The sequence below is a fragment of the Mastigoproctus giganteus genome, chromosome 7 (assembly GCF_048544385.1).
Source record: "Mastigoproctus giganteus isolate SK-2022 chromosome 7, ASM4854438v1, whole genome shotgun sequence".
NCBI lineage: Eukaryota > Metazoa > Arthropoda > Arachnida > Uropygi > Thelyphonidae > Mastigoproctus > Mastigoproctus giganteus.
The window spans coordinates 84,274,036-84,298,243 of NC_143581.1; the positions used below are offsets into that span (position 1 = coordinate 84,274,036).

Consider the following 24,208-nt stretch of genomic DNA (forward strand, 5'->3'; position numbering starts at 1 on the left):
ATTAAATCAGTACCATGATGGATAATCAAAGAATATAACAAAAAGAAACTGGTCATTTTGTTTCTTGTCTTCATTTCTTCTTTATTTGAAATAAGGAAACAATATTTTTTCTCACTGAGGAAGGTAAATAAGTAAAATGCAATCTATATATTCAGCAGAATTTCTCCATATGCAAAATTCAATGTGCAATCAAAATTAAATATAAGCAAAAAACACATTAAATAAATTATGCTCAAGTATTTCGGTTGTATTACAATTATTAATATATAACCTCAAGAATACTGATTGAATATCATTTTTCCTTAAGTTGCAATATATAATTTTTAACAAAGAGGAAAAAGGCTCAATGAGATAAAGGAATATGATATAGTAAGACAATCCATGTATAGCTTCCAGCTTACCTCATAATTATATCAAAAGGCAGCAAAATTAAGATATTAGTAAAATTTTTTTGAATTTCTTCATCATGATCGCAAAGCTTCAGCAGGCATACTTCATAACACCTAAAATAAATTTTTACTTAATGTTATAATGACACTATACTGAAAGATAGCTTTAGCACAGAAAAATAATTTAGCACAGAAAAATGGATCTGTGAAGCATCACAGATCCATTTAAGATAAAAATTAAGATACTGGTAGCAGAACATATCAAATAATGAATACAAGCAAGAAAATTGCAAATTCATTAAGGTAAATTTAATGTAATTGGTAAATTTAATAAATTTAATACATATACACATAAAGGAAAAAATTTAATACATCTACATATGAAGGTAAATTTAATACATCTACATATGAAGGTAAATTTAATACAATTGGGATGAAATTACACATGCAAATACATAGGAATTTAAAAATACTTCTTTAATATATTGCAATGTTTATTTTGATTGTGCTGAGAAAATATGAAAATTTATCTATAATGTATACAATGAAGGGCACATCAAAAGTTGTTTTAAGTGCAGCTATCAATTTTCATGCACTTCTGTATATAATTTTCCACACAGAAACATTTTTCGATTCACAGCAATAAAATAAACTAACAGAAGGTGTATATCAATTAAACAAGAGGATAGGCATAAGCTAATTTGAAACTAATGTCTCTTAATTTTTATCCAGTTTGTTTGATGATGCAAACAAATCATAGCATTATCACGTAAAAAGAAAAATGTTGCCACCAATATCTTGAACGTTTCAACACCATACCCAAGTTAGCAAGAAAAATGTAATCTGAAACGGGATGGCAACATCAATGTACGTATGAAGTAGTATTATGTTACTAATTCATGAATTCAGAGTGCAAGATATCTATCTTACAAGTTATTTTCATTTTTTTCTTGATGGAAATTAAATAATTTTTTAGAATCAATTAAATAAAATGATAGGTTTGGGCTAAAGATTTGTATTTCTAAAGTTACCACAGGTGTTCGTTTGAAGTAGAGCACTGATGAGCACTATTAATGGGAGCTGGTCTGAGGAAAACAGAACAATTCAGGAGTAACAGTGGGAGACAGGTCTGTTTACTTGTAAATGTCATGGTTCTGTACACAGGTAATGGCCATGGAATAAGGGCACTATCCCCAAATAGTTCCTTAAACACGGTAAGTACATGTGTTAAGCAAATGCATAGTACTGTGAAGATGAAGGGAGAAAAGAGTTAAGAAATAACCACCAAAGAGAATATCCCAGCAACTAAATTCCAGTACTCCAAAGAAAAAGGGGCCAAAACTCTGGCAATGGTCAGGAATAGATTTTGGGGAGAGGGATATATGGGCTGACCCCAGAGTGCTCTTTTTAAAAAGTTCAGGGTAGTTACTTCTGTAAGAACGGAACAAAAGGGGTAAATGGAAAAGGATTGTTAAGCGAAAGTTGTTTGGGGAAGCCTCTCAGAAACTAAGTGTTCAGTACTATATGGGAAAAGGAGCCCATCCAAACAAAATATTTCCTGGACAAAGAGAAAAGACGACAGCAAATGGAGGGGTAGATATAGTAACTGAAATTGATTGGTCAAGAAAAAGGATGGAGAGCTGGAATAAAAAGAAGGAACACGAGGAGAGGAAGGGGGAAAAAATGGGTTTTTGAAGTGTGGTAATAAGAAAGCTTGAGGAGCAGTTCGGAGAGTTGGGGAGGAAGAGATGTGGAATGGGTTAAGAGGGAAAAAGTGTGGGGGTTGTGGAATTAGTTAATGTGAGGCTGTAGAATGTCGGCGCCTCCATAGCCAGGTGGGCAGGAGCAGCAGTGCGTAGCACACGCTTCTTGATTAGACCGGGGTTCGAGCCCGTCACCACCAAATACGGAGAATGTGGAAAGGTCAGGGAATGACTACCGCATATCCCAAAGCAATATGGCCTTAGTTGCTAATGCTCCTAAAAACCGAACAACAACAACAACAGCTGTAGAATGTCCTGGATGATAAAGGAATGTGTAAAGGAGTGTGAGACAAGGAGAAGGCATCGAGAATCATTTAAGGTGTGCGAAAAACGGAAACTCCACTTAGCATCGAGCCTCGTCTTGATTGCAGTGTTATAAGAACGAAGGCCAAGCAAGTTCTAAGCAGAGAGAGAGAGACAGAGAGAGAGAGAGAGAGAGAGAGAGAGAGAGACGGTCGTTTGAAGGAGATCAGGAGCCAGGAGCCCCCAACCCAGCAGCAGGAAGAAAGGGAAAGGAAGAAAAGAAAAAGTTCCCCGAATATTTGATTCAGTTAAATTGATAGATAATACAGAGGACTGATAGGTTGATCCACATCTGAGATAGCTGTAATTAGGTAGACCTAGAAGAAATATATAGATGATAAGAGTGCCGGGTGGGGGGGGGGGGAATTATGTTGTTGTTGTTATTTGGATTTTAGGAGCATTAGCAACTAAGGCCGTATTGCTCCGGGGATATGCGGTAGTCATTCCCTGACCTTTCCACATCCTCCGTATTTGGTGGTCACATGCTTGAACCTCGGTCTAATCAAGAAGTGTATGCTATGCACTGCTGCCCCTGCCCACCTGGCTACGGAGGCGCCGGGGGGGGGGGGGGGAGAAGAGAGAGGGAGAGGGAGAGTTATCTGTCTGTGATGTAAAAGCATATATAGAGTAAAGGCATTAGATAATATCGTCAAAAAAAAGTAAAGTAGTTGCTCCAATTGGAACCATAATATTGTTTTTAACTACTGAAAGACATGTAAGAGCAGGTATATGTCCAATCTGATGTTTATATGTACTGAGAGAGAATGGAAGTAAAATGTAATCAAGTATATATATATGTGTGTGTGTGTGTGTGTGTGTGTGTGTGTGTGTGTGTTTTGGTTGTGAATCACTTCAAGAGGGGATGATAATATACTCTTAGCCATATGTAGGTGAAAAAAGGATAAAATATATAAGATAATTATAAATTGTATGGGAAGAGAAAAAAAATATAGGAGAGGTTTTTTTTTTTTTTTGTTTGTTATTTGGAGCATTAGCAACTAAGGCCATATTGCTCCGGGGATATGCGGTGGTCATTCCCTAATCTTTCCGCATCCTCCGTATTTGGTGGTCACAAGCTGGAACCCCGATCTAATCAAGAAGCATGTGCTATGCACTGCTGCTCCTACCCAGCTGGCTACGGAGGCGCCATATGAGAGGTTTGTAATTATGTGGAGAAGGGGAAACTTTTGTTATTACTGTGACTGAACAGCTATCCATAACTTAGATTAGAGAGTGGAGCTAGAAAAGAAGAAAGGGGAACTAAAAGTAAGTGTCAAAGTATGTATTCCTGTGGAATAGAAAGAATTGGGTAATTGTATATTTTGGTTAATTTAATATTTTGTATTTTTCATATAATTTTAGACAGTTATAATTATGTGGAGGAGAAGGAATTGGTTGATGGTATATTTATGATTAATTTAGTACTTCGGATTTCTCATATGATTTTAACAGTGAAATAAACTTTATGTTGATAAAGAAAATGTCTCATTATTCAAGAAAAATACACATAGCCCTCTAGTAGACCACTAGAGTTTATCCTTAAAAATAAAAAAAAATAAAATAATAAAATAAATAAATAAAAAAGGTAGAATAAAAATCCAAATTGCCCAGAATCTTCTGAGGAAAAGAAATTATTGCAGTCAGGTAAGCATTGTGGGCCTTGGAGAAAGTGAGGATTCCAGTTGTTTAAATTGAAACATAATAACACCTACCATAATGTTTCCAAGGTAAATGGGGTATTTAGAAAGTAATAAAGAATAAGATAAAATAAAACAACACCACAGTTCCCATGAGAGAACGTTGTGTAACTGGAATAGGACAGCAATATGAGCAGTTAGGCACATCACTATTGGTGGTAGAAGTTTGAAGGACATGCCAAAGTTGCCTCATTTTACCCAATCACTACAGTGATTGTGTAAAATGAGGAGAGCATGGATGAACTGCTTCATGAGGAAACATGGATGCAGAGAGAGAGAGAGAGAGAGAGAGAGAGAGAGAGAGAGAGAGAGAGAGAGAGAGAGAATCTTCTGGGCTAATGAAACCATAACGATTTTCTTGACAGCACCTTCAACACGTTCTTGGTTGTTTGATACTTGAGGCTTGTCACAGACATTCTCTCAGATATGAAAAACTTTGGGTTACTGTAAAATTTAAAACAATTAAAACAATAGAATTGCCTACCACACACTACAATATAAGTTACAAGATATAATACAAAAACAGACAGGCCAATGACCTTGACATATTCTTGCTATGTGTATGTCACATCCAAAAACTCATTAGTTCATATAGCATGAATCTCTCCCTCTAATGTTACTTTATAGGTTGAATGCATCATGAAAAGTCAAGCCAATGGAACACACTTATCTGTTGTTGTATTATCATATCTCATAACTTATACTGTAGTGCATGGTAGGGATTCTAGCGTTTTAATTGTTTTAAATATCTCAATAGTTCGAATCACATAGGTCGGCTGTAATTAGATAATTTTAAAAATGTGACTGCATAGACAATACACAATTCACACGCATACATGAGGACAAATCTCTCTATTTAAGATTCAAGCTCACACACTCCATAATTTCCATTCCTGTGATCACGACACACAGTCGAAAAAACTGTCTGCTTCAGGAAGGAAAATTTTATAATAATGCATACTTGATACCATAATTTGCATTTAAGTATTAGTAATTCATTAGTATTCTCAATAATATTAAATTTAAACATAAATCTGACTAGAGCAGCAAAGCTGGTAGATAGTGCACCAGACTAAATGAGTAGTATATTTCCAGAAGGCATGCAAAGATTTGCCTATGATGAAAGACTCGAGCAGCAAAGCAATAGGCTCAAAGCAACTAGACTGTTGTGGCTTGGGAGAGAATTGAAGAGAGGGTGGAAGTTCTACATATCATGGGGCTTGAAGAAATGTGCTGTTTGTGCAATGTCTGCATACCTTTCTAAAACAGAACATATAGCCAAAGGGGTGTTGTGTGTGTGTGTGTGTGTGTGTGTGTGTGTGTGTGTGTGTGTGTGTGTGTGTGTGTGTGTGTGTGTGTGTGTGTGTGCGTGCGTGCGTGCGTGCGCGCGCACTTGGTGCACACAGAATGTAAAGAACAGAGGCACCACCTCAGTATTGCGAGGGACCTTTAGGACAGGTCGAAGAGTAGGGGGTGAGTGTCCTTGAAGGTATTCAAATGGGGCCCAATCAAGATCAACAGAAAGTCAGAGCAACAACCAGGGCAGAATGTGTTGGTTCCACAGAAGGTAGATATTCTAGGTTACTCTACTGTCAGGGAAACAGGAAATATATCATGCACAAAGGACAGGTGGAATAAGACCAGGGTATGTCTGCTAGAGACAAAAGTTGAAGTACAGGTCACTGTTGAAAAAAAGGCGTGAATTAGGGTTGAATTTGAAAGTGTCTGCAATTCTGCCCAGACACGATAGGAGGGAGTAGTAGTAGTGGCATGTGATGCAAGAAAGCAAGTGTATGAGCTTATGCAGCATCAGCCAAAAAAAAAAAAAAAAAAATCACACCATTCCCTCCAAATGCCTGTCCAGTTCCTCCTTAAATTTATTCAACATATCAACTTCCACAACGACAGATGGAAGTTTGTTCCAGCAATTAACTACCCATATGATGAGAGCCTCGTCGATCAATTCGGCTCTGGAAAGATTGTGCAAGGCTCAAGGGGAAGAATTCTTTTCAGCCTGGTCTGAAAAAGTTGAAGATGTTGTATAGCAGATATTTTTTAAGAGCACAAAAAGTGATATTGTTTTACATGCTGGGACTAATGACATTAAGAGCAGATGTGCTGACTTACCAAGTACAGGAAAATGATGATGAAAAGTGGCAAATAAGAGTTAAATCTGAAAGTGGCTGCAATGCTGATCACCCATGACAGGAGAGAGAGAGAGTATATGATGAGAGCCTTGTCAATCATTTCAGTCCTGAATAGATTGTGCAAGGCTCAAGGCCCATATTTGATAATGCTATCGAGTCAGCATAAAGTGGGTCAGAAAATACTAGCTTGGGGGGAATAGACAGGCTAAAGGATTGGACAACAAGCAGTATAGCCAGAGGTGAAAATGATTCTTGCAAAATTTCTATTAGAATGTGCAGCAGCCTGGAAAGCAAGATGCTGGAGATTCCAAGGTGTGTTGTGAAACATCACGGAACAGGCAAATCTGTGGGCTGTGTTAGGGTAACTAAAAGGTAAGGAAGAGTTGCATGTACACCAATGCTAGGAGCATAGTTAATAAATCTGATGAAGTTGAAGAACCAGTCAAGTCATCAAATGCAGATATTGTGGGGATATCAGAGATGTGGTCTCTCACATAAGGTATGCAGAATTACAATATGGGGAGTAAAATATGTACAGATAAGACAGACAGAATAAAAGGTGGGTATGCTCTTAATTAAAAGCACATAAAATCTAATGCAGTGCATCCAGTTAATATGGGTGGCTAGTGCAATGTTGAGTCAATTTGTTATGACATAAGCATTGGGAAGAGAAATGAGATTAAGAGTGTGTTATAGTCCTAATAACTCTGATAAGTACAATGAACACTGTACAGAGATACAGAATGGACCAGTTAATCAAAATGTCTTAAACTGGGGGATTTCAACTTTCCAGATATTGAGTGGAACTTGTGAGTTGGTCACTCACAGACCAGCAAGGCTTTTGTGGATTTACTAGATGACTGTTTTCTACAGCAGCATGTTACAGAGGCAACAAGAGGGAGTGATACCCTTGATCTGATTATCAGCAGTGAGTACTCATGCACTAAGCATCTGCAGAGAATGAACCACTAGGTGGCAGTGATGACAGCATATTGATGTGGGATTTACTTAAGGATGTAACAACCATCAAGGGTAAAAGGAAAGGTTTTGCTTTCGTAAAGGTGACTACAGTGGTCTAAGACAGTTTTTAAATTCCATACAGCGAGCTCAACTGATCATGTTACCATCATCAAATTACAAATGGAAAAAAATTCAGAAAATAATCATAGAAACTACTAGGCTTTTCATACCAACTAAGGTATGTCTGCCAACTAAGAAATACCATTTAAGGCTTAGACCTAAATGGATCTTAAATAAACTTAGGACACACACATTGCACAGAACAAAAATGCATGGGTTGTATATAAATTATCAGGTGGTACAGAAGCATGATGTAGATATAAACTAGTTTGGAATCCAGTCACAAAGGATGGTGGGGAAGCTAAAGCAGATTATGAGAAATCTTTGGCAAAAGATGAAAATAAAAACAGCAAAGACCTATTTTTGTATGTAAACACTAGAAGGAAGGGGATGAATCACATAAGTCCACTTGATATTGATAGTTAAACTGTTGATGATCCTGCTCAGGAAGCTGACAAGCTAAATAAGTATTTTAGCATCTGCATTCACATAAGAAAATCTTTCGGGGAGTGGATGCCAGAAGTTCATCAATCTCTAAACAAATTTGTAATAATCATTTAGTTCCCTCATAATAATTATTAGCTATAATCATCATAATACTTATGAGAGCATGCTTCAATTCAGGGGAAGTTCCCCTTACTGGAGATATGCAAATGTATCACCAATTTACAAAGGGGAACAAAGAGTGAGATGAGTAATTACAGACCTGTTAGCTGGACCTCTGTACCAGGGAAATAATGGAATTGCCGGTTAAAGAAATAATGCAGGACTATCTAAACAGAAGTGCAGTTATAATTCAGCCACAGCATGTGGCAATTCTGTCTGACCGACCAATATGATAGGATACTAGGATATCTGGATGCAAAAAATAATTTTGATGTCATATATTTGGATTTCAGAAAAGCTTTTGATACCGTTGCACATTGATGACTGCTATACAAATTAGAGCAGACATGGCATTAAGGGCAAGTTAATGCTATGGGTAAGGGGATAGTTGAGTAGGAAAAGACAGAGTTGTTATTAGCATTAGTAGAGGTATACGATGCAAGAAAGCAGGCTTATGCAGCATCAGCTGAAAAAAAAAAAAAAAAACCCTCCAATTTCACCCCTCCATTTGTTACAAATGCCTGCCCAGCTCGGCCTTAAATTTATTTAGGCTATTAACTTCCACAACAAAAGACTGAAGTCTATTCCACCAATCAACTACCCACGGGCTAAAGGCAAATTTCCACACATCTATCCTACATTTGTCTTTCCTCAATTTGAATTTAGGCCCGCTCAGGTGATTATTCTGAGCAAGAGGAAGAATCCCATCGGCATTGAGCATACTCAAACCATTCAGGGCTTTATACACCTCTATCAGATCAACTTACCGGTGCCTAGTCTCCAGACACTATAATTTGCAAAACTTAAGCCTTTCTTCGTAAGAGCAACCCTTTGTTCCATTCACTAATCTTGTTGCCCTTCTCTGTACTCATTCCAGCAGCTCTACATCCTTCTTGAAATGAGGCCTCTCGACCTGTAAACAGTAATTGAGGTGTGACCTGACCATTGCCTTATACAAGGGAATAATCACCTCCTTATCACCACTAGAAAAATTCCTGTATATCATTGTCATATACATGACCTGTATATCATGTACACAGAAATTGAGTCTTCTAGATGAGCAGAAAACCCACTACACTATTATTATAGGGGACTTCAACGCTAAGGTTGGAAAAAGAAAAAACAGTGAAGAAAGGGAAACTATAGGAAATTTTGGAATTGGTGAAAGAAATGAAAGAGGTGAAAGACTTGTGGAATTTGCAGAATCTCAACGACTGTCAGTAATGAACACTTTTTTTCAAGAAAAGGGCGAACAGAAAGTGGACATGGAAGAGTCCAAATGAATTAACAACTAATGAAATCGACTTCATCCTCACTAACAGAAGATATATTGTGAATGATGTTACCATCCTGAATAAGGTAAATGTTGGAAGTGATCACAGAATGGTAAGATGTACATTTGATATAGATGTAGGAAATGAAAAAAACTGACTTGAGTAAATAATACAAAGGTCTTTGAGATAACAGAAGAGGAGAAAAAGCAGTATGTACTGGAACTTAAGAACAAGTTTGAGCTTCAGCAGACTGCTCAGGACCAAGATATCGACGAGGAATATTACAACTTTCTGAAAGTGATATGTGTGTGATTTGGTTTTTAGGAGCATTAGCAACTAAGGCCATATTGCTCCGGGATATGCGGTGGTCATTCCCTGACCTTCCCGCATCCTCCGTATTTGGTGGTGACGGGCTCGAACCCCAGTCTAATCAAGAAGCGTGTACTACGCACTGCTGCTCCTTCCCACCTGGCTACGGAGGCGCCCTCTGAAAGTGATAAAGCCCAAGAAACCTATAGGGAAAAGAAATCCAAAGAAGAAAAAATTAGTCAAGAAACACTTGTCATGATGAACCGAAGACAACAAATGAGGAGCAAGAAAAACACTGACGGGGAGAAAATTGAGTATACTGAGTTATGCAAAGCCATTAGAAAGAGACAAATGATACTGAAACTGAAGAATAGCGATGGTGTACTTATAAACAGCAGAGAAGGCATAATTCAAATAGCAGAAAACTACTATAGAGAATTATACAAGGAGCGAGAGAGTGCCAGCAGTGGGGAAGATGGATTGCAAAGTAGCAACACATACGACATACCCGATCTTCCTGATGAGGTAGAACATGCATTGAAGAAAATGAAGAATCAATCAGAAAGCCCTGGGGAAAGATGAAGTTACTGTAGAGTTGTTAAAATTGGGAGGAAGAGACATAACACAAAAACTGGCAAGACTCTTCACAAAGTGCATTAGAAAAGGCGTGACGCCTAAGCAGTGGAATAATGCAATCATAGTTTTGCTGCATAAGAAAGGAGATAAATCAGAAATTGGAAATTATAAACCAATTAGCTTGTTATCCCACATCTACAAGTTGTTGACAAGGGTCATTACTAACAGATTAGAAAGAATACTTGATAAGAATCAACTGAAAGAGCAAGCTGGCTTTAGGACAGGATTCTCAACTATGGATCACCTTCACGTAATATCACAGCTAATAGAGAAAGCAAATGAATATAAAACACCATTATGCCTGGCATTTGTGGATTATGAAAAGGCATTTGACTCCATACAGCATAAGGCAATGTTGCGGGCACTGCAAAGACCAGACATAGATACGCCATATAATATGATTTTGAAGAAAATATATGAGAGTGCTACCTCCTATATTAGACTAGACAAAGATAATAGGAAATTTAAAATCGAGAAAGGAGTTCGACAAGGAGACACAATATCTCCGAAGCTGTTTACTGCTGCCCTTGAGAAAGCTTTCAGAAGATTAGACTGATCGCAGAAAGAAGTCAATGTGAACGGAGAGTACCTAAACCATTTACGATTTGCAGATGACACTGTGATCATAAGCCAAAATCCCAAATAATTAGAGGAAAATCTTAATCAGTTATGTACAGTTAGTAAGGATTTTGGACTAAAGATGAATACGGCTAAAACAAAAGAAATGATGAACAAATATGCCACAGAAAGGAAAATAATGATTGAAGGAGCAGTAATTGAAAAGGTGGAGTCATACTTATATGGGACAAGTTATTAGCTGTAATAATGATAAATGGCTGGAAGTCAAGAGAAAAATAAATTTTGGATGGATAGCAATCAGGGAATATAGGAATATAGTCACATACTGAGGACTAATATCCCAGTTTGTCTGAAACGTAAAATAATGAACCAATGTATACTCCCCACCATGACTTATGGAAGTGAAACTTGGGCACTCACCTAAAGAATGGAAGAGAAGCTGATAACTACACAGCGAAGAATGGAACGAATTATTTTGGGAATCAGACTGTTAGAAAAGAAGAGAAAAACATGGATTAGGCAGCAAACTCAAGTAAAGGACATTCTATGTGTCTTGGGCAGGACACATAGCTCGAAGACATGATGACAGATGGATTAAGAAAATAACAGAATGGTATCCAAGAGGAGCTAGAAGAAAACCTGGAAGACAACTGGAACAGCAACTGGAAAGTTGCTTGAGAGGCCTTCATCCTGCAGTGGATTGAAAATGGTTGATGACGATCATCATCATCATCATTGACAAGACACCATGAGCTACTCTTGCAGCCCGTCTGCACTGCTCAGAGAACTTCATATCTGCCTGCACAAATACCCCCAGGTGTCTTTCATTCTCTATCACTATCAGTGTAGTACCACAGAGTTGATATGTTGCTCTGGGGTTACTGTTTCCCACATGTAGTACTTTATTTTTGTCAATGTTAAACTTTATTTGCCAGCTCTCAGCCCATCTCCTCAACCTTTCCAGATCCTGTAGCAGCAGCATAGCGTCAGGAGTTTCCTAATAGCCCTGCCAACCTTTGTATCATCTACAAACTTGGACATCAAGCTTGATATACAATCATCAATATCATTTATAAATACAGACAACAACAATGGACCCAACACTGAACCCTGAGGGACTCCACTAAAAACATTAGTCCACGATGAGCAGTGTCCATTGATTACCACTCTCTGTCTTCTCCCCCTCAACCATCCCTTTATCCATAGCAGCAATTTGCCTACAATACCACACTGCTCCAATTTGTACAGCAGTCTTCCACGTGCAACAGTATCAAAAGCTGTTCTAAGATCCAAATATATAATATAAAAGTTATTCCCTGCATCCAGTTCTTTTGTGACTGCATCATAGTATCCAATCAAATTGGTCAGGCAAGACTTTCCCTTAACAAAACCATGCTGTGTCCGAGCTACAATTGAAGTATTGTCTAGATAATCCTGCAGTGCTTCTTTAACCAGTGTGTCCATTAATTTTCCTGGAACAAAGGTTAAAATCACATGTCTATAACTACTTGTGTCAGCCTTTGATCCTCCTTTGTAAATTGGGGTAACATTTGCACATCTCCAGTCTATGGGTACCTCCCCTGAGTCCAAAGAAGCTCTCATAATTACGGCTAAGGGTTTGCTTACTTCATTTGCTGCCTCCTCCTTTAATATAACTGGATAGATCCCATCCACCCGGGTGCCTTTTTTATGTTTATCCTCAATAATTTCTCCTCCACTTTCCTCTCAGTTATTACAAAATTATCTAGCTCACTGCCAGAGTTTACTCCACCTCTGGTATTCCCCTTCCTGAATAACTCCTCATGTGTGAATGTAGAGGCAAAATACTCGTTTAGTTTGTTAGCTACCTGAGCAGAATCCTCATCTGTTGAACCATCAATATCCAGTGGACCAATCTGATTCATCCCTTTCCTTCTAGAGTTTACAGTACAGTAAAGAACTATTTTCTGTTTTTCTTTGCATCATTTGCCAAGGAACTCTCATAATGTGCCTTTGCCTGCCTAATCTCCTTTTTGACTTGGTTACAGACCAGCTTATATCTATTATAGGCTTCCATGTCACGAATTATTTTATATGTATCCAATGCATTTTTCTTCTCTGCCATATGTCTCATTAGTTCATCTGACATCCATTAGGCCAAAACCTTGAACAATATCTCTTAGTTGGTACGTAAAGCTTAGTAGCTTCCAAGATAAGTTCTCTGAATGCTTCCCATTTTGAATTTGCTGTTAGCTGTTGGTAACATCATCAGTTGGTCCCACTGTATAGAATTTAAATACTGTCTCAGATCATCATAGTCGCCTTTACAATAGCAAAAACCCTTCCCTTTACCCTTGATGGTAGTTACCTCTTTGAGTAAATCCCACTTCAGCACACTGTGATCACTGCCACCTAGTGGTTCCTTTATCTGCAGATTCTGATTGCATGAAGAATCACTACTGATAATCAGATCAAGAGTATTACTCCCTCTAGTTGCCTCCCGAACATGCTGATGTAGAAAACAATCATCCAATAAATCCACAAAAGCCTTGCTAGTGTGTGAGTGACCAACCTATAAATTCCAGTCAATATCTGGGAAATTAAAATCCCCCATTATAAGACTCTCTGATTTACTTGCCCACTATTTCCCTGTACAGTTTCTTATTATACTCATCAGAGTCATTAGGCCTATAGCACACTCCTACTCTCAATTTTGATCTCCCAATGCTTATGTCACATCAAACTGGCTCAACACCGTACTGTCCAGCAATGTCGCCTGGCTTCACTTCCTTGGATTTTATGTGTTTCTTAACTAATAGCATAACCCGTCCTTCCTTCCTATCCTGTCTATACACATTGTACTCCCCAAATTCCAGTTCTGCATTCCTTATATCTGTGTGACACCACATCTCTGATGTCCCAACAATATCTGCCTTTGATGTTTTGAGCAATACCTCAAATTCATCAAATTTATTTACCATACTCCTAGCATTGGTGTACACACAACTATACATGCACCTGTTCCTATTCTTAGCTACCCTAACACAACTGCGCGTTTACTTGTACCCTTTCTATTTAAGTGTATCCCATCCCTGTAGAAGCAGTCTCTCCTGTTAACAAGTACAGACCAGGCTGAAAAAAAAATTCTACCCCTTGAGTCTTGCACAATCTTTCCAGGGCTGAATTGATCGACAAGGCTCTCATCATATACTCCCTCCTATCGTGTCTGGACAGAATTGCAGACACTTCCAAATTCAACCCTAATTCACGGCTTTCTTTCAACAGTGACCTGTACTTGTTAAGTAATTCCGCCAGTCTCCTACTCTTAATATCATTAGTGCCAACGTGTACAATTATATCACCTTTTGTGCCCTTCAAAGATGATATCCGCTCTACAACGTCATCAACCTTTGCCCCTGGCAGACATACTCTGGTCCTGTTCCACCTATCCTTTTTACATACCATGTTCCCCGTTTCCCTGACAATAGTGTCACCAACAACTACTAGTTCCTGTGGGACCAGCACATTCTGCCTTGGGGATTGCCACTGTGTTGCGTTATGACCAAGTGCAAGCTCTGGCATTGATATGGGCAGCTGAGAGCTTGATGGGGCCCTCAATTTAGATCCTTCGAGGGCATCCACCCTACCCTTCAAGCTCTCATATAGGCCCATAACAACGCTGAGTTGTTGCCTGATTTCCTTACACTCCTTACATCGCACGCACACACAAAGACATCCGCCATGGCAATATCATGTCCCGTACCCGATTGCTCCACAAACATCACGCAAGCAGTGCATTTTAAAAGGTTGTGATTCAGAGGGAAACTTCCCCCCCCTTAGTTCTCCCCTGAGCCACAGCACTCCCATTAGCTTGAGCCTTTTGCTTTGTTGCTCTGGTCTGAGTCATGATTTAGATTTAATTTCAATAAAATTTCAATTTCAGTACAAAATTATAACCCTAAACTTGTATCCCAACACAGTTATAACACGATATATATTTTTCAGTATTGAGTATTATCTATGAGTTCCGTTTATATAACTTCCGTATCAAGTTATGTATTAATTAATTATGTTATGTTTGTAAAATCTAAGTCGTTATATGTATTTAGTTAAAAAGTAAAATAATATAATAGCGTAGCTTAATTTAATTTATTATGGTACTCACCTTTTTATAATTTGCGTTGACGTTGGAATAAAATGGATGATAATTTTAAATTTAAGTTAGAGTGAATAAGTCAGGATTTAAAAACAGAATTAAAATGTGTGCATGGAAGTAGAAGTGCACGTCTTCTTCCTTGGTTGTCAATGTTAAAATTTGAAGTTATATAGTTGGAAACAGAAGGCCAATAGCCATAATAAGTGGCTTTCGTTTTATACGTCTTCAGTTGGTAATGGTAGAATGAGAGTAAACTCGTGTATTTAAGAAGACTAAGTTCCCATGATGCTCCTGGATACACGTGGGAATCTCAGGTGCATGAGATTCCAGAACGGTGCTATGTTATAGGGTAGTTTGGAATTTAATACTTGGAGAGTGGAATGGCGGTGAAACCATTCTATAACTAGGGCTTCGTACTGGAAAATTTTAGTCTATAAGGTCTATAAGCTACTTATAGAAAACAATTTAATATAAGAATTGGTCAATAAAGCGGCTAAATATGGCTAAAAAACTGTCGTTCAGCGGAGATGCAACTTGTAACACATGGATTTGACACCCTTACCGATACTAAGTAATACTTACAAAATCTCTATCTAAGTTAAACTTTAAACTAAGTATCATAACTAGGAATATAAAGCTACTCTAGAAAATAAGTTAATATGCCAATTTAAGCTAATAAAAGAGAAAAAACTTCTCTATTCCAGGAGCAGTAAAAACTTCGCCTGCACAAGGCTACTCTCGTGCTCGGCCTTCTCTTCCTCGCCAAATGTTATCAGTGGGGGTCCCCCAGAGTTCGGTGCTGGGTGAATTTTTTCTGTATTTAATAATGATACTGATGAAGTTATGTATCAGGCTTAATATTTAAGTTTGAAGATGATACAGAGGTTAGCAGAGTGGTTAATGGCAGTAATTATGGTATGCTACTGCAACAAGATCTAGAAAAATTAGAGAGTTGGGCTGAGAAATGGCAATTGAGGTTTGACATTGACAAATGCAAATTACCGCACAGTGATAGTAGTAGTAATCCCAGATTAACCTACCATGTGGCATAACATTCATGGTAGTAGTGGAAAACTTAAAAGACATTGGGGTAATTGTGCAATCTGATATGAAATTCTCTGAGAGTGCAGACACGCTGTCAGCACATGGGGAACATACAGGAATTTTGCTAGCAGGGATAGGGAGTTAATTATTCCACTGAAGCTCATTGATGCTCATTTTGGATATAGAGGATATAGAGCTGATGGAATGAATACAGAGAGAAGCAATGAGGTTGAGTGGAAGAAAGGGGGCACTTTTACCAAATTGCACCCTCTGCAAATTCCAGCATCTGGAGAACAGGCACCTGTGAGTTGATCTGATTGTGGTGTTTAAGGCTTTTAATAGATTAAGCAAGCTGAGTGCTAATGGGATTCTTCCTCTTGCTCAGAATATGCATATGAGAGGGCATAAATTCAAATTGAGGAACAATGGGTTCAGAAAATAAATTTGTGGACATTTGCCTTTAGCCAGTGGGTGGTGGACTACTGGAACAAGCTTGCTTTCTTGCATCATTTGCCACTACTAATACTAAGAGATGCCAAAAACTTCCTTTCTTCATAAATGCACATGGTTATCAGTTCTAATCTCAATGATGCACATTTCTAGCTACAGTCAACCAAGCCCCACTTACTTTTTCTAACTGAATCCCAGCTATCAGTTACCTCAATTACTGATCAACTCAGTTATCCTAATTATTTGAAACTCTACAATTCCTTTTACTTCAGAGGTGGTACTTGTGCATCAACACTGCTATTCCCTGTCAAAGACTTGGTAATTCACAATTTCCTCTTTTTGATCTTCTCTGATTTAAAATCTCTCTACCCCATTCTCTTACATTCATATATTGCCTCTATCCTTCTGCCAACTCCAATAATCACTTGGAACTTTTTGACTTCATTCTTTGAAACCTGATTTCCATCAGACCTAGATGGGAGGAGTTAATATTGATGACTGCAGCTGGGCTTCAGTTTTCTATTCAAACAGACCCCATCGGTAGATATATTGAGGCATTTACAATTACTGATGACCTCACATAGAATGTTCATTTATCTACTGGATTACCAGACAATCATAATCCCCCCCCCCCCTCTCTCTCTCTCTCTCTCTCTCTCTCTCTCTCTCTCTCTCTCTCTCTGCACTTGATCTTTTTCCCACAAACCACTCTTCAAAGTACACAATCATGGTGAGTGGTTCTCCAGGTACCACAAATTAAAACTTGGTGGTGGTATCTTTTCCAATTTAATTTGGCCATTCTAAACCATGCCCTGCTGGGAATTAATTATAAGAATATGAAATGATTTTTTTTTTTTTTTTTTTAGGAGCATTAGCAAGTAAGACCATATTGCTCCGGGGATATGCAGTGGTCTTTCCCTGACCTTTCTGCATCCTCCGTATTTGGCGAGATGGGCTCGAACCCCGGTTTAATCAAAAGTGTATGCTACGCACAGAGGCGCCACATATATATGAAATGGGATAATCTGCGAGATTCCTATTATTTTTTCCCTCTGTTGGATTACTGTTTTGAATCTTCTGTTGTTATTCAGAAGATGGTAAATGCTATATTGTGTAGTCACCTACCGATGTCAAGTTGTTGGGAAAACATTGATATTAGTATTAGCACACAATGCAAAGAACAAAGCTTATAGAGCATTATCTTAATACCTGCACATTATTGTATACCCACCACATGTTCATTCACTATAATAATTTTTTTTAATTCTTCCTTAAATTTATTCAGATTATCCACTTAGTGTCATCCGTAGCAATCACAAATGATCTAGTTTCAGTGCCGTTACTACCTCTTCTTTCTCTATCCATGTAGCCAAGTGGTTAGAAGTGTGAGTGCAGTAGCACATGCTCTTTGAGCGGACCACGGTTCAAGACCATGACTGCTAAATATGATTTGTATTGATTGATTTACTGTAAACTACACTGACCTGGCAGTCATGCAGGAGTATAAACAAGAACATTTAAATCACATTTCCCACAACTCAAAACTGAAAAATCACATCTACATACAGTGCATACATTTTTCAAATTTTACATTATATTTCTTTGGCATCTAATGAAAGGCAACATTAATCAGCTTTGTGCCACACAAGTACTATGAATGATCACATGTGTTATGAAAAGAGTAGAAGGCTGTTTGTTTATTTGTTTGTTTGTTATTTGGTTTTTAGGAGCATTAGCAACTAAGGCCATATTGCTCCGGGATATGCGGTGGTCATTCCCTGACCTTTCCGCATCCTCCGTATTTGGTGGTGATGGGCTCGAACCCCGTTCTATTCAAGAAGCATGTGCTAGGCACTGCTGCTCCGTCCCACCTGGCTATGGAGGCACCTGAGTAGAAGGCTATTTTCATGTATTTCTATTTTGTAATGAAGGCAAGTATACGTGATGGCTCATTATAAAGATAAGCAGAAATTCACAGAGTTTTTAAGAATTTCCAATTTTAGCAGTTTTACTAATTTTTTGCAAAAATCAAAAGGATAAAATTGAGTTTTTGCAAAAGAATGAAGAAAAACAGAAAAACTTTTTGTACCCAGCTATATTGGGAATGCATCAATTTATTAAAAAAGTAGACTGTCCACCACAAATCCAGTTAGGTGGCAGCCATGCAATACATTTACAGTAGGCCCTCATTATAATGCAGTTGGCTTTACACTGATTCGCTATAAAGCTGTTCTTATATTATAACCTTTTTTTTTTTTTTTTTTTTGATTTGGTAGTTGTTGGCGCATCGGCTTCTATGGCCATATTGCACCTCCCAAGGTTTTTGCAGTACTTTGATCCAAGCCCGAGGCGGGAATCGAACCCACGACCTTGGGTTGCCGGGCAGGTACTTTACCCACTCGGCTAGCCCGGTCGGCATATTATATTATAACGTGTATTTCACTATAATGCTATCACAATTCACTATAACGCTCTGTTACAAGCGTACAGATTGAACTGTTGAATTGAATTCTTTTACAGATTGAATTTTTGGCATATTTATTGAAAACATTTCATCTGATGCAGTTGATAGCCTGAGAATGAATAGCAAAACAGCATTAAAACATTTCCCTCAATGACTTGAGAAATTTTCCCATGCTCAGAAAAATTTTCTCCTAGGCTAATTTAATTTAAACATTTAAAAAAATGTTGAAGTTAAGGAATATGCAGTACGAAATTTTTAGAAATCTTCAAGTACCGTGTTAATGGACTAGAAAGGAATAGCGAAAGCTTAAAAAGCGGTACTCACCTTGAAATTAATCTGCGATGGTTTACTTAGGAAGCGTGGTTAATGTTTAAGTTGAATTGTTGAATTGAAAAATTAAAAGGGAGGGAAGTAGGTAAAAGTTGACTGAGTTAAATAGGCGCAAGGAAATAGAAGTGTACACATCCAATCCTTGGTTGTCATCGAAATAAAGAGAAGAAGGAATAATTAAAAACTATGGATTCACTTACATCGGATTCATTTACATAGTTTTTAATTATTCCTTCTTCTCTTTATTTCGATGACAACCAAGGATTGGATGTGTACACTTCTATTTCCTTGCGCCTATTTAACTCAGTCAACTTTTACCTACTTCCCTCCCTTTTAATTTTTCAATTCAACAATTCAACTTAAACATTAACCACGCTTCCTAAGTAAACCATCGCAGATTAATTTCAAGGTGAGTACCGCTTTTTAAGCTTTCGCTATTCCTTTCTAGGAATATGCAGTATTGCTTGTAATATTTGCGTTATATGCATTTATCCAAAGTCTAGTCATTACTCAGTACCATGTTACACATCATCCATAAACATTGTATCATAATTAATGGAACACAGTAACATTTTTGAAGGGGTAATAATGGTGGATAAGAATCAAAAAGCAAAGTCTGGACGTGGTATGAAGACTAAAAAGGTAAGACAAAGATTGAGTTCGAAAATTAAATTAGTGAAGAAGTGAACTGATTCTAGTCGATGACAAGTGGATGTGCAATAATTTAGGACTGGCAGGTTCAACTGTAAGAACAATTATATATAAAAAAAAGAATTTTGACAGGGAGAAAGACAGCTGTTCCACTACAGGCAAATAAATTGATTACTAACGCTAGGCTGGCTATTATGATTGAAATGGAGACTTCTAAATAATTTTATTAAAAATAATATCCAACACAGAATTCCGTTAAGTTCAATTATTAAAGAAAAAGCAATTAACCTATACGAAGATCTGAAAAAAATTTCACCTCGAAAAAAATGTTATACCATTTAACACTAGTAAGGGGCTGGTTCAATAGAATTAAAAACCGCTATAACCTACACAACATAGCAATCCAGGGAGAAGCTGCAAGTGCAGATCAAGAAGAAGCCAAAACTTTCAAAAAGAAGTTGTTAAATTATTGAAGAGGGATGTTATACTGCTCACTGAGTTTTTAACATAGATGAAACAGGGCTTTCTTGGAAGCAAATGCCTAAAAGAAGTTTCATATCAAAAGTGAAAAAAATACCAGGCTTCAAAGCGGTGGAGGATCGGTTGACTTTATTGTTGGGTGGTAATGCTGTGGGGGATTTTAAATTAAAACCAAAACCCCTTTTAGTTTACCATTCGGAAAATCCAAGGGCTCTTAAAGATTTCGCTAAATCAAACATACCTCTAATTTATAGGGCTAATAAAAAAGCTTGGATAACCAGGCCTCTTGTCATTGATTGGTACTCTGAATTCTTCTGTCCCGCAGTAGAAAGATAGTGTGAAAAATAACCTTGACTACAAAGCAATCACATAAATATTTTCATAAAAATTAATCATATAAATATGTTTAATCATTGAACAATCATACAAATATTTTTTACATGCCTCCAAACACTACACCTCTGATCCAACCAAAGTTTTTTTTTTTTTTTTTGGTAGTTGTTGGCGCATCGGCTTCTGTGGCCATAATGCACCTCCCAAGGTTTTTGCCCAGTCGGCGACCAAAGTTCTATTGCCACATTTAAAGTTTACTACATAAGTAACACGAGGGGTGTCGCTAGTGTCGTTGTTAGTACGGTTGACGTTTTAGTGTGATGCACTTCATTTAATATGCTAATGTATTCATTGTGCTTTATTTAATTCAGTTGTTGTCCAGAAATTGTCAGTAAGTTATTCCCTAACTGGGTATAAATTTTAGTAGATTTTGTAAACTGTTAATATTAGTTTATTACCTTTGTAATATTGTTAGGCCTAACTCAGGAATCGCTGACTGCCTCGTTTAACCCTTGTTAGTTGTTGGCACATCGGCTTCTGTGGCTATAATACACCTCCCAAGGTTTTTGCAGTACTCTGATCCAAACCCGAGGCGGGATTTGAGCCGCAACCTTTGGGTTGCCAGGCAGGCACTTTACTCACCTAGCCCAGTCGGCTATTTAAACTAGGGCGCTGATACTGGATGTGAACGGCTGATTTTGCCCCCATGGTTTTGGCAGAAATTAGAATTGTGCCACTTGATATAAATAATATTGCAAGCACTGGTGTAACTTAATACCATTATAATGACCATATGGATGTCATCCCAGGGCAAATAGCACGTGACTTAATAGCACGTAAATCCTATTGGTGGTAGCTGTTCTTGTGTAGCACTTCTTAAGTTGATTCACCTACTAACTTGCAGTGGGTATCATCTGCACTCATTTTCTGAGCTCCTTCTGTGAGACTGTCTCGCCACTAGCTCATCCGCAGTGAACTCGCCAATTTGTATCTGCTTAAAATGGAGGGTAAATCGAGGAAATCGGCTGTAAACACAACCCTGCCAGTGACCGACAACCCTAAAATAGCAGAGCAACACGAAGAACATGAGGGATCTCAAACTGAACCCCCCATTAAGAACAAAAAATCAATCAGTACCAAATTTGATCGAAAAACCAGGTCAAAATCTCAAAACAGAGGAACCATGGAATCCCCCCTCTTCCAAACCGAGTACACAGATATGAGACAACCTGACCTCCCCCTTGACCCCAACATGCCTGAGGGGACAGTTATCCAACAATCGCTACAACTCAAAGTAGCACTGGAGAACGTGCTACTTTGAGTTGCTACTTTGATAAGCTAGAATCGCTGCTTATCCACTCACCTGGAAAGCGAAAAGGCAACTGCAAAATTGGAAGCCTACACTGACTGTGGAGTAAAACAAATGCGACAGTGCAACTCCACATATGCCCAAGCGCTGAGGAAGTCACCACCGGACTTTATTCCCGAATCTCAGGAACTGAGCTACCAGACAAACAATTCAGGTGCCAACCTACGGACTAAACTGAAGAAAACGCTATCACCCAGACCTAACTTTGTGGTACTTAAACCCCTTACCAATGAAGGTCGTATGTCCAGTGAGGAGGTCAAGAAGACCATCATGGATTCCTTGACAGATGACTTAAAGAACACTAAAATCAAGTTAATTCGCAAAACGCGAAATACAGGAGTAATTATAGAATCAGCCACAAAAGAGGATGCTGAACTGATTGTTAAGAATCCTAAATTAACATTTCTGGGACTCCTGGCCGAGCCCCTAGACATAAGGGCCCTTGCATACTGGTACTAGATGTGGACAAGGATCTCCTTCCAGAGGAATTGCAAAGCGAAATTTTCCACAGAAACCTGAAACAGGAACTCCCAGATGAAGAACCAACTTTTCACATAATCCCTAAATTCCAAACAAAACCCAGAGCTGGGCACACCATTAACTGGGTCTTTGAGCTATCACCCAAGGCCTGGAAGATCCTCTCCCAACAAACAAGAATTTACATCAACTGGGGCAGCCACCGCTTTAGGGAGCATGTAGCCGTCCCCAAATGTTTCAGGTGCTGCCGTTTTCGCCACACCACGCACACGTGCAGGCAAAATCTGCCCACCTGTGGCCACTGTGCCGAAATGGGGCATGAATATGCTACATGTCCCAAAAAGTCTCAACCTCCCACGTGTGCCAAGTGCAAGGCCCTAAAGGTGCCAGCCAACCATTCGCTCCGTGACAGCAGTTGCCCAGTTTATCTCAAAGCTAGAAGTGCTCAACAATCAAGAATAGAATATGGGGAGTAACAGACCAAACCTAAATACTCACACCGTGAAAATAGCACAACATAACGCTCATAGGGCCAAGGCTGTTGCTGCACAACTGGTCAAAAAGGCAGATGAAGAGAAATTAGATGTGCTGCTGCTTCAGGAGCCATACACTCATAACAAGGAGGTAAAAGGCTACCCCTTGAGATTTAAAGTGGTCCAGGTTGATGGTGACACACCCTGGGCCGCGATCGTCATTCGCAATCCCGAACTGACTGTCATCAAAATCACTGATCTGTGTACTAGCTGGGCTGTGTGCACCCATGTAATTTCACCACTGGGACAATTCTACTTAGTTTCGATATACTGTCGACCGGGGGAAGATATTCTTCCTGCCACCCAATATCTACAGACCATCCAGCTACAAATGCCAAATGCAAAACTCATTATAGGGGCTGATGTTAACTGCAGGTCCCCAGCCTGGCACAGCCGAACTCAAAATCACAGAGGAAATAGAAATGGCCAACATCCTGAGGACTACTTGTCTCACAGCAACCTGGTCATTCTGAACAAAGCTAACTGCCTGTCAACTTTCTCAAGTACCCTGTGGGAAGCTACAATAGATATCACCTTAGCCTCAAGCTCCATTGCTCAGCACCTTACTTCCTGGACAGTCCGTGAGGACTGGACCACCTCTGACCACAGGGTACTAACCTTCCAACTACACCGTTTACTAGTCACTCAACCAACCAACCGAACTCAACAAAGAAGATATGCCCTGAATAAGGCTGACTGGAACCTTTCTAAGGAGGAATTGACCAGTGCAGCCAGCCGCTTCAATCCTAGCGGCCTCAGCCCAGACCAGCATCAATCCGCAATTACACAGCTCGTCAGTAATGCTGCAAACAAGGCTATCAAAAAGAAGAGATTCACACCTGGCGCTGTACCCTGGTGGTCACTTGACCTCAGGCTCTTAGACGCGAAGTCATTTACCGACGAAAACGCTATCAATGTGCAAGAAGAACATGGCATCCAGAAGAAACAGAAGCTTTACTGCAGCAATATCGAGTGACCAGGAACCAGTATACCACAACAATAAAACAGCGCAAAAGGCGCTCATGGGAAGCCCTGGTAAGCACTGATGGGAACGCCGATCCCCGGGGGATTGGGTACAAAGTGACCACTAACAAGCTCCCCAGAGGCGAGGTCGTATCAACCACAAAATTACCGAATGGACTGTACACCAGATCGTGGC

General features: G+C 38.8%; 1 protein-coding gene across 1 annotated transcript in view; it reads right to left on the minus strand.

The window, feature by feature from the left end:
* The window catches only part of nonC (serine/threonine-protein kinase Smg1), a 1,411,261-nt gene that overhangs the window by 991,337 nt on the left and 395,716 nt on the right, over window positions 1-24,208 (minus strand). The window contains exon 18 of the mRNA XM_090378365.1: window positions 402-503. Coding sequence (XP_090234491.1) covers window positions 402-503 — 102 coding nt within the window. The remainder of the gene's footprint in view (window positions 1-401; window positions 504-24,208) is intronic.